Consider the following 12545-nt stretch of genomic DNA (forward strand, 5'->3'; position numbering starts at 1 on the left):
CGTTTCAACCATCTTTCAATATAAATTTATTTGCAGGACATACGCAAAAAGCCATACAATATTATCAGCTTCACAATACAATGCAGACTCAAATCCAGACACAGGGTTTTAGTGTCTCTCTGAAATAAAATATTGTCAATAAGATTTAGACAAATAGAAAAAAAACAAACATAGTTCAGAGCTTTAAAATTATCCACACATACTGCAGTAGATCACACAAAGATGAGGAATTATTCCAGATAAGGCTATTTTTGAGCATAGCTGGGAAAGGGTCAGAGAAATCTGTAATAATGGTGAACTGATACTCCCCTGTGCTACTAAAGTAAACAGAGAACCTAAATAAAACTGTGGACCTGTTGGTGGAGGGGGTCGGAGAGCACACACTAAATTACATGTATATTTTTCAGCTATCCAGGTTCGTTATTCAGTGGCTAGAAAAAAAGTGTTCACTTTGGTGACTGCAATATCTAGTGTTTCTAGATCTATTATATGAAATCAAAACTATAAAAAAAACGTTACTTTTCATAAAAATTAAAATAAAGCAGGCTTAATTTTACTACAAATGCTTACAAACTGGATTTTACTTTTTCTATGTTTATCAACCAATTAAATATAGTCAAATTTCAACTCGCTTAAACTGATCAGTGTGTGGACAACATCCTGAAGAAATGATCTGGCATGTGTCTACAAAATGAACACACCTCACACGGTTTTATTACAGTTAATTCTTTGCATTGATATAGCTCCATAACTATCATTATATGCTCCCAGATCAACAGATGTGGCTTATTTTCTGGACGACGGTGATATCCTTCAAGTATCAACATGACAGATTTTAACAGTGGCTTAACTATTTTGATATTCAAAATGACCCAGTTAGCCAGACACTACAGTAATAATGTGTTAACAATTAAACACACATATTTGTTGGTTAAGCATTAAAACATTTGCTTTTAGCTGTCTGGCTAAATGGCTAATTGTACAATAGAGTTACTTGCACATGTAAATATTAAATCGTGTGACCAAATAAATATATAATGTAACAACGCATCTTTTTTACATATATGGCACAGCACTGAAGATAACCTATTGTTCATTAAGATGCTGCAATGGCTTAAATATAATCCTATTATGAAACTACTTTAATGTTTTCAGTTATGTTCCTTATCTTCCGTTTGTAGCATCATCCGATTTCTTGGCTTTGATGATGGCCAGGCATCACGAGTCATACCTGACTGTGTTCCAAAAAGGACCTCACATTCCTACAACTCTGACCCGTCCAGGAGTTATCTGTGCAGTCTGAAGTGGTTGGAGCTTTTCTCATATATTTTGATCATCTATCCCTTGCACTGGATATCACATGTTTCATTAATTACTTATAATAGTCTTTAAAAAACAAAACAAACAAAAAAAAAACCCCAGACAATTTTCACAAATCTCCCGATAACTAGCGCCTTGTGTAACAGAATCAGCTTCTCCTTCATTTTGTTCAACAAATAAAATAGTTATAAATATAAATGCTATACTATATAACTGCTTCTTGTATTTTATCCCAGAATGCCATCAGCAGCTGACCCAGTCACTCCGGGTTGCACAGTATGGCGTTAATATAAGAGCTTACTGTAGTGTTACCCAAAACCTGTGAAATAAAAGTTTTTTTTAAAAAGTGTCTGACGAAAGAACAGATATGCATCCCCCCAACATTTTTGGTAATCAGATCACTCATTGCTGCCTCAGTTGAATTCCTCTCTTTTCACTCTCAGAACGTCTTCTACTCCATTTTGGACCTCTCCATCTTGGTTTTCAAGATTTCCTGGAAAAAAAACACAGCAGTGTGGTTGTTAAATGACGTCACAGTAAAAGGTCAGGACTTTAAATAGATTAAAGTGTGAGTAGAATCATGGGACTCGCATGTGTAAAGTAAAAAGGCTCCTTACTTCTTCCTCATCTAGCATTACAGGAAGAGCTCTGTATGGAGGGGAAAAAAAAAAAAAAAAAAAACAGAGAAAGAGGCCATGGATACACCACGCACATCAGAAGTGAAACACTATGAATATGGCTTGAATAACAGCAATATAGTACTTTTCCATATTTCCATCCAAATGTCATTTAGTGTAGCAGTTTTTCACCAAAATAAAAGTTTACTTACACATCAGCAACAGTAGTAGGAATGTTCTCCTCAACCCACTTTAGATCTTCATCCTGACAAAAAGCACAGTTTTGAAACACAGAATTAAGTAAACGCGACAATAACGCAGGAGAGAAAATGTCAGAAGTCAACCTACCTCTTTACTCAACATTTTCTGGGAGCCGTTAATGTCAGGCTTCGCGCCTCTCATCTTCATTCCTTCTGAAAATTTAAGAAAAGGCAGTTGAAATCATTTACTCTGATACTATTAAATGATTAGAAATTTCTCAATTAACGTCAATACAAACAGACTGAGAATGTGTCACTGGGTTAAACAAAAGCTCAGACAGAAGGTTGTCAGTAAAGGATGTGAGGAAAATAATAAAAACAAGTTTATTAGAGCATACAACAGAAGATACAAATTGCTGGAAAACATTTCTGTGACCTCTGTCGTTTTATATTTTTGTGTTATACTAGCCCACTGGCCTCAATTCTACACTTCAACACTGTTACTATAGGATAAAAAACATCCTGTTAGTGGAACCTAAACAAAACTGATCAAAATGTAAAGAATCAGCTGGCATGTGATATGGCACAAGATGACAAGCCGGCAGGATACTACACTTTATGGCAACTAATACTGTTTTACACTACCAAGCTTATCAAAAGCTGTTTTACCTTTTCTCCCAACACACAGCACTAGAGTTTAATAAAACCAACATTTTTCTGAGCAACTTAACTGTGTAACACAAATGAGCATTCAGTTTCTTTTTCAAACACTGTTTAATATGGCAAACACTTGTCTGGGGCTTTAAATTACAAGAGGAGTCAAATGTCGTACCAAAGGCTTCGTTCAGCATGGGCTCCTTGGCTTCCTCCTCTTCATCATCATCATCAATCAGAGGGGAATGGGAGAACCTGAAAGGAAACACCACATAGGCTGAAATCTTTATGAACCGCGTTAACCGCGAGCTTACACAGAGGTACTTTGGCCCAAACTCCATACTGACGCTGACCTCTGATTGTTGGCTGAGGGCCGCAGCAGCACCATGATGACCAGAAGAATAGTGGAGAAGAGCAGGCGCCAGAATGCATCATCTACCCACAAGTCCCTCCAACCCTGCAGAAAGGATAAGGACAGATTTCAGGGGAAACGCAGTCAAATCCAGTACAAGATAAATATAACTCAGCCAAAAGAGAAAGCAAACTGACCCTCTGACAGTCGACCAACTTGAAGACCTTGGTGGTCCAGATGATAAATATGATAGAAGCTGTGGACACAAAATAAACACCAAGGATTTAGATGACTGTAAACAAAATACACGTGTTTCACAGAAACTACAGCACACAAACAACAAACTGGCCTGAAGGTAATTCTAGCCACAGCATTGGTAAACTGGAGATGTTTTGTTTTTTTAAACGAAACAGATGTGTTCAAAAAATATTTATCACGTATGGAAATACGCAGATTCCCTTTCTTGTAAAGGGTTAAATGAAGATTGGCTACACTGACAGCTACACAGTAAACACAAAGCAGGAGCCTGGAGCTTAAATACAAGTTGGTAACAGAGGGAAACAATAAACCTGATTTCACACGAGTTGATAATAAAGTACAAAAAGGCTAATGAGGACAAAATCAGCCCTCAGTTAGCACTATAACTCATTAACATGTCATGTTTTGTAAATCAATAGAAAAACCTAGTTTTCTAGGAGAAATTAGCTTTTTTTTATAAGTTATATTAGTTTCATTACCTTTATACAGAAGTAGGTTTACATGTTTAGCTTAGCTCACCAGCTTCCAGCACCCTCCACAATAAAACATATTTTCCAAGTCTGACCACATCTTACAGAGGAGCAAGTGCAGCACATTTCTACTATTTCATAATTGGCTTCATAGTTTACAGTAATCTTTTAACTGATAAAAACGTGGAAGCTAAGCAGACCCCAGTACAGCTGTAACTCACCGACAACAGAGAAGATGAGCGTTTTAGTGAAGTGCTGATATAACGAGAGCTTCACTATATTTCTGCGGAGCTTGAGGAGACGAGTGGTTTGAGACAAGCTGATGAAAATGTAAATGCAAATTAAGGAAAACACTGTCTATGGACAGCTGCTAAATAAATACAATCAAATGCCTATATGTGCAGTGCTTGTGATAATACAAATCGCAGTGACACCTGAGCAGTCATCAGGCTAGTTGATTAAAGGATATCCACCACATGACACAGGAGTCAATGAGGGAAAGGCTGAGATTAGCCACAAGGGCAACAGTCCCGTAGAAGCCCTGTAGGAAGATGACAAGAGACACATTTCAGAAGAAGATCTGTCTAAAACTTAGAGCACAAAACAGAGCAAAGAGTGACTGTGAATCAAGCAGCTACCTCTAGAACTAAAGAATTAAACCAGCAGTGTAGTTCCTTTAATGTCCACTTGAGGCCGACTCCAAAAACTAGTCAATCTCCTTTCAAAAGAAAAGATCTGCTGTAGCCCAGTGATTTGGTAGAATCTTTTTGCTCCTGGAGAATGACTGCAAAAAGTTTGGTTGGCGTGACCAGACTGACCGTAAACACTCAGATCAGTGAAAATTTGCATATAAATGCCGTCAGATATCCAACACAAGGCAATCAATCGGAATCAGTCTGTAGCGATAAGCAAAATTTGTCTGCAGGACATCTCTTTGCAATAAGGGACTCAACTGAGCTGCTGGTACTCTGGTTAGTGAGCACCTATGTGATTTTTGCAGTCAAATCTCCATCCTGAAGCAATTACGTCACTACTGGTGGAGGAATTTCTGTTTCATATCTATGAAGTTCTGACTAAACTCATGTGAAAATGCTCTTTTTATAACTCACCTGTTTCACCTGAGTCGTGCATTATTATGGCTGCTTTATCTGACAGACAGATGTAGCTGACACTTTCTGCTAGGCTTCAACTGTGTTAATTGACAGTCCCTGAACTCAAACACTCAACTGTAGTGGTATTTATGGTGCCTTTCAGAGCATTTAATTACGTGTTTAATGTGGTTTTCTGCATGGTTAACTGTACTCACAGCTCATTCAAGAAGTCTGTGCTCTGGCAAGTGAAACTTAGGAAGTATCTATGCCTGGGGATACAGACTGCTGCATAAGTTTGCAACCCTTAGGTGAGGATTTGGCACTCTGGCATCTTATTTAAATATGATCACCTCGAGCACAAAAGAAGAAAGGTGACGTGTACATGCTATGAAAGTGTTGGGTAAACATGAGCTTGTGTTAAGATTACAAAACACATTCTAATCAACTTCATTACTTCCCTTCTCCTTGCTGTCTTTCTTATCTTACGTTTAAATTGCGTTTGCTGAACTCGCTGCTGTGTCTTTAGCTTCTTTCGAAAAATTACTCATGGATCAAATTTGTCATTCTCTATCATGATCAATTGTCTGCCTGCCAGAGACAGAATCCCTGTGTAACCTTCCCTCTCTATGGTCTCCTGCACTCAAATCGAATTTATATATAGAGAGCGCCTTCCCTGCTGCACCGGGCCACATTTTTATGCAAAAATACATCGTAGCCATCAGCTTCAATCACCCTCCAGAGGCTGCAACAAATAATGTGTACTAACTGAAATGCAGTGGGTTCATTTCACTTGCCTGGATAAAATTAATGTGAGGCCACTGAAACTTAATATGTGGTCCTAGAAGTGAAGTATAAAGGGTGTCCTAATCAGCAGAGAGTATGCCTTCAAGGGACATTTTAAATCAACCTTTGTTCAAAATGTATTTTTATTTATTTAGGGCATAATTTTTTTTAAAAATAAAAAAAGAATATGTATGTGTGACTGTTCTTATAATCCTTGTATAAAAAAGTACTTTGTAGTCTTGGTTTTGAAAGCTGCCACACAATAAATATTTAGCTAAAAACTGATTTTTATTCTTAAGGATGACTGCAAGATAAAGACTTGCATCTGCTGCTTATCAATATTAGACACTTACACCGGTTACTCGCAGCACACCTTCTACTGAGGAGAAGAGAAGGTAAAAAATTCCAACAGCTACTAGCCGATGTACGGTGGTGCCCAACCTGGGCCTAAGCAGAAGGGAGAATAAAACAGTGCATTAATACTAAGAGCTTGTTTAAAACAAGTAACAGCAGTGGGTTATCCACTAGAGACTATATACAATCAGGTAATCTTTAAAGGAATCAACTCACTTGACTATGCCATAGCCAAGGCTTACAATGAGGACCAGGATTCGAGCCAGAGATCTTTTGAGTGCAGAGAGCAACTCTGCAAAAATCACAGCCCCTAGCACTGCAAAAAAAAATAATACAAAGAGAAAAACAGATGCCAAAATATGAAAAGGAAAAACAAAAACCAAACAAACTTATACCACAAACAAGAGAGCGTGGAAAATCTGCCAACCGTAGTCTCCTTTGTAATGGATGCTTTGGTATTCAGAGTAGAAAACCGCTTTCTCCAGCATGCCGAGGATAATGACGGCACCAATCCAGAACTGGATCCGCAGCAGATCCCTCCAATAACAGGCGCACCAGAAGAGCCAGAGAGCCCCAAACAGCACGTAAACAATGCACATGACCATGAAGAACTGTGATGGGCGCAAGAGTGGGAGACAGTCTCAGCTTTGTCATCAATAATAAGTAAGCTATACACTCAGGTTCCAGTGCTATGGTGAAAGATTTTACATGTCTGGATTCATCAACTCCCTTTACTCCTAGATATAGCAATTAAATATTACAGAAAATGAGGATTTATACCATCATGAGAGGCCAGTCTGCTGGAGAGGAGTACTCATGTGGACCTTTCATCTCCACTTTCACTGGGAAATAAAGAAAGGTGCGTTATTGTTTAAAGAAATATGATTCTAAAGCTCTTTATGCAAAAGGGTTGTGTCTCACTTGAAAAAGTAAAGCTGGACTGCTCTCCTCCCTCAGCTTCATCGTCAGCGCCACGAAACAAAGGCTGCACCTTCACTATGAACAGATAAGGACTGTCTTCCCAAGCTTTGGCCACTGCACTGATATCCTAAAAAAGAAGGTTTAGACTTTTAAATCTGATGAATGAAGCAATTTCTTATACTTTTTATAGATTTATTTCTTCGCATTGAATGAGACAGCATATAATTTTGTTGTACTTTTGATATAATGACAATAAAAGATTATCATTATTACACTTGTTCCCATGAGCACTGGAATATAAAACCCCCAGAAAGGATTAAAACTTTCCTCAAAAAATTAAAAATATAACGTTTATTCACTATTGTAATGTCTTACCGGTTTTTCAGACCAAAAGAAGCTCTGATTGGATGGGTCACTCTAAGAGAAAAAAGTAGTTTTAGGGCTATTCTGATAAGAACAATGAAAAATTATAATAAGCATCTAAAGATCAGTGTCGATCACGCACCTTTGGGCTAGTCAGTGGCTGATAAGGGTTGAAGTCTGGGTAATAGACCTAAAACAAAGGCCAAAGTAAACAAATACACATGAATAAATATGAATATATAATATAGTGTATGCAGGAAATCTCTGAAAGAGCCGTTTCACATGTTTAAAAACGGACTTACATCAGTATTGGATAACTGCTGCACAGAAACTGGACTATTACACACACATAATAAATGAGTTTATGTGCCATCTACAGTGATCTAGGACGGTATTGTTGTCACTGACCTTTGGTAACAAGAGAGAGGAACAGTTGTCAAAGTACATGTAGCCCTGACTGTAGAAGCCACTCCAGCCATCTTTCAGCATGTGCTCCATGCCAAACATGTTCCTTGCTTTGTTGTCCTGCAAAACAGTGTGTTATAACATGTACTTTATGTTATGTTTATTATAATGAACAGACAGAATGTTATTGCAATGATACTTGACAATCACAGCAGTAACTGAGTTTACTGTATTTTAACACATTTTGCTAAATATTTGACACCATATAAAAATGACCATTAATATGCATATGACAATATTTTACACACCAGCTGAATAATGCTGAATCACAAACACAAAAGCACCAGCCTTCACGGGACTCATTGAATAGTGCAAACACAGGCAAGTAAGTGGAACCTAATTTCAAGGGCCCAAAGTATTTCAGATAGTAAATACATTTTTTTGTAAGAAGAGTAGATCCAAACATCCAAATCACAAACAGGGTTTATTTTTTCTCTTACAAAACAGAAGTGTGTTCATGCTTCACATCAAACCCACAAAGTAAAACTGACTAAATCTGAAGGTATTCATTTCATTTAGATCTTTTTTATTTAATAAAAATTTGAAGTGCCTTGTGATAGATTGGCAACTGGGTCAGGGTGTATGATTAGGCTCCAGCCCACCACAAACCTGAACTAGATAAACAGAAGATGGATGAATGTAAAGCAAATTCTTTTCAGCTTAAATGAACAGCACTTCTAGGCGCAGAGAAGGGGTAAAGGGTGGAGGGTTCGGTGGTCTCAGGATTTTGTCTGTGTTTTTTGAAGTTGCTCTATTGGCGTGAAGCGTGAAACCAATGCTGTCGGTCTACATTCCTGCAAAGACATTTGGCTATGAACTCTGGGTAAATTAGATGGCAGACACAAACGTGGGAAATAAGCTTCCTTCACAGGGAATGAGCTCAGTCATTCAGGAGGGGCTCAGGTTGGAGCAGCTATCACTCCACATTAAAAGAAGCCAGATAAGGTGTTTCAGGGATATTATACTGAGAGGAAGATCCAGGACAGAGGGATATTACATCTCTCTGCTGGATGAATGCCTCTGTGTCCCCCTTCAAGGAGCTGGAGGAGGTGACCCAGAAAATGGATGGATGAAATGAAAAATGTAAAGTTTGTTTATTGCAGTGAATTTCCTTCCTGGTGTAAAACTGCTTTGGACTTACACTACTTTCCTTCCAGCTTTGCATTTGTCTTGGAAGAAACGTTCAAGCTTGAAAGGAACCAAACCTTTCAAATCAAATCTGACTTCAAAGTCTTCTTTGTGCTACAGGTGACCTCCACGTATCCTTGTTTGTGACCCTCACTTAAAGTCTGACAGCAACAAAGCAAACTGCAGCTGAGTCTGAGAAGCCCTTGGACAAGGAGCCAGATGGAAGTTGAGGCCAAGGCCAAGAAATCGCTTCAGGAAGGAAACAGCAGCTGCTCTGACTGACAAACAGTTGATGCACAATATATCTAAATCCTGAAAAAAAGTTGATAAACCCAAATTTATCCAAAGTATATCTTTGTTTTCTTTACTCAAAGACTCACTGGTGTATACTCACTGGTGTGTTAAAGACCTCATTATAGCAAACAGAGGAGCGCAGGTACCAGCTGATGTTGAAGGCGAAGCTTTTGTTACACCGCCTTGAGTCACCCTGGACTGAAAAATAGACGAAAGAAGAACATATCAACACTTAGAATCCACTGGCTGATTCATACAAGCAAATGCTTGTCAGTGGAGTTCAAAGTATTCCAGGTTCTATTCTAGGTCAGTGTCTAATTTTCCTTAGAGGAACGCCAGCAATCAGTTCTACAAACAGCACCACACAAAGAAGAGAAATTTATACCACAGTACAATCTGTACTGTGGAGATAAGACTCTGTCAAAGAGTATTCGTCATTTTAAACACTGACATTTTGCTTTTAGTCTCTAGATATTCTGTTTGAAGGCTGCAGGGCATCCAACTTATCTGCAATGTCTGGATACCAGTTAGAGCCATAAACACGCTGTGGGGGATGTAAATCACAGCACAACAATGCCATCCAGTCAGCAGTTATGTGTGAATCCTCACATTTACAGTCCTGGCCATCTACACCTTAGAGAACGTAGGCTACTTACACTTCATGAAGATGGTGGTGTTGGCATACAGGGTCTTCCGAAAAACGGCATCCTGCGTCTGAAACCCAACAGAGACATATCAGTCAGCTGCTGTTTTTGCTCTTATGCCAGTATCAGGTACCGAAGCAGCTCATCAGCGATCACTGTATGTGTAAATTCTGCAGATTCCTTTGAACTGTGTTCAGAAATAATGTACAATTTACACATAAAGACGTGGCTTTATGGACCACCATCTGCTCATGTGTGATGCATACAGTGCTGAGTACTGAGAACAATGGTGCTGCAGCTGCTGTGCTAGACAAATTATGTGATAGCACAATTTTAATAATCTTTTCCTGATTTTTTTTTTTTTTTTTTTTTTTTAAATACCTGTCATATTAAAATTATATATAACAAAATAGGTAGAGCGGTTTACTGACACATGCAAACATACATGGAAATACAGCATATAAGGGAAAAACAGAAGTGTGCACAATACTAATCAATCAGTGTTTGGTCTGAACATATTTATTCTTTAACACAATCTAAACTCTCTAAGAGAAACTTTCTATCTTTAAGTAGTCTTCAGGGATAGTTCTCCAGGCTTCTTTCAAAGCTCTTCGTCTTTGGGGAGGCCCATCCATCGCTGAGTCAAATGTCATTTGCCTCCACTGTGTTTTACATATGGCTGTAGACACTCACTGTTATATCTCCTCCTTACACATTTATGATGATTTGAACCAAAGGAAAATTAGTTTTTAAAAAGTAGGCAATGTCCTAAGAAACACCTTTGAAGCCCTCCAGATAGCGTGAAAAACTATTACTTAACACCACTTAAAAATGACAGTCTGGCTCCTTGGAACAGAAACGGTCTGGATCCAGAGCAACATATGAAGAAATACCAAGACACCACTATATCTACCTAAGCTTCTATAACATGATGCAACACATGTTTTTTTCCACATATCATCGCCTATCCACGTCACGCGGGAGAACCTTTAGCTCACCTTGAATTTAGTAAGGTAATATCACCGGCTGAGCCATCAATTTGTAAACTAGAATTACTTTTCCTGTGTAACACAGATGCAAACGAAGCTGTAACATGACACCACCTGCTTTTACACAGTGGAACTGAAAAAAATATCACCTTTTGAATGTCCAGACAGAAATAGTAGCGTTAATGAAACGAAAATCTGTGGTTTAAAAGCGGGGTAATAAGCGAATGAGCGACTTGTCGTGTCAGACTATCCAAACAAGAGCTGTCAAAGCAAAACGCCAGTGTTTGCGCCAGGTAGATATTACAGAGGAAAGAAGGGGCTAGTTAGCTTCTTCGGCTAACAGCTACCATGGAAGACTTAGCTTAGAGACTATGTAATAATGGAAAAGACACATATGTTAAAGACACTGACCGAGTTGATGTCCATGCTCCATACGGAAACCTCTGCCGCTGTCCCAGGACGGAAAACCAAGGCAAAAAACAGCAAACACAACCAATGCACCTGATCATATGACATCTTTTTGTGCATCTACTCCAGGTCAGCCAGGCTCGTGTCCGCATCCAGCTCCGGGTTGTTCTCCCTGTAGTTACCGCGGTTGCCACAAGAGTACAACATAACACCGAATACAGTGAGAGCGGAAACCATCTCCTTCTATATATGCCTGACAGAGGGGCAGGCAACTACCGATTATTATAAACTATCTACGCTAACAAAGGGTTTTGTAAAAATATGGAATTTCAATTTGATTATTTTGACGGAACAATGCAACGTTCCAATACAGAGCATGACACTCATGTGCACATAGAGTTAAAGTTAATTTCCAATAATTTCTTGTTCCTCGCTGGCCTTTCACATCCACAATGCACAAACAATATTTGCAATTTACACATTAAATACACATAATAGAAAAATATAGTGTAAGAAAGCTACAGAAATTAAAAATATTTCGAAAAGTATGAATAATCATACAATTATAATTAGTTAAAATGACTACAGATCTTGTTTACCTTTAATTAACTTTTTTCCCTTACTTAAAAAGAAATAATTTTTATAATAATTTTGATTTAAGTTGTAAATGTAGATGAAAAGCCAAATTTAGGTGATATGGTATTTTACAGTTACCATTCAGCATACTCTTAAAATGTGATCACAGTCTTCTCATTTAAAAACACAAATGAATGAAACTCCCAAAACGAATTCAATTATATATATTTTAAAAAATGTAACTATGATACCACAGAAATTGTTGGATAATAATGAATTTCTTATTCATATGCATTATTTAGTAGTCTCCTACCAACAGAGCTGGATAAATAAGCCTTATTCTAGCATGCACCACAACCTTGGCATAACTTGGCGGTCATATTTGGAAGACGTCCATCTCGACTTGTAAAATAACAATTATAAATACTTTAATAATCAATCTTTAATCAATAAAATTAACATTGTAAGCACAAGATTTAAAAACATTACATTACATTAATTTTTTTTGTCTTCTTTTTTGTCTTTAAATAATTGTGTTTTTCAATTATTGTTAATATTTATTATTATTTTTACCTGTGAAAAATAACATAAACCACATTGTAAATAACTCCAGGAAGAGAGGCCTGTTCGCTTCAGTGGGGGATTTATTTTGGAAATC

General features: G+C 37.8%; 1 protein-coding gene across 1 annotated transcript; it reads right to left on the bottom strand.

Moving 5' to 3' along the window:
* Positions 1–9: 9 nt before the first annotated feature.
* Positions 10–11563, bottom strand: LOC146495962 (transmembrane protein 87A-like). Its single transcript, XM_085143409.1, has 20 exons — positions 11315–11563; positions 9927–9984; positions 9371–9468; positions 7792–7908; positions 7526–7573; positions 7396–7437; positions 7021–7147; positions 6880–6941; positions 6527–6710; positions 6316–6415; positions 6099–6192; positions 4339–4412; positions 4093–4199; positions 3341–3399; positions 3145–3248; positions 2970–3046; positions 2286–2350; positions 2150–2202; positions 1938–1968; positions 10–1813 (listed from the first exon to the last, which is right to left on the bottom strand). The coding sequence occupies exons 1-20, from the start codon at positions 11429–11431 to the stop codon at positions 1772–1774; spliced, it is 1659 nt and encodes a 552-aa protein (XP_084999535.1). The 5' UTR covers positions 11432–11563; the 3' UTR covers positions 10–1771.
* Between the last annotated feature and the right edge of the window lie 982 nt (positions 11564–12545).

The sequence above is a fragment of the Neolamprologus multifasciatus genome, chromosome 19, assembly GCF_963576455.1.
Source record: "Neolamprologus multifasciatus chromosome 19, fNeoMul1.2, whole genome shotgun sequence".
In the NCBI taxonomy this organism is placed as follows: Eukaryota; Metazoa; Chordata; class Actinopteri; order Cichliformes; family Cichlidae; genus Neolamprologus; species Neolamprologus multifasciatus.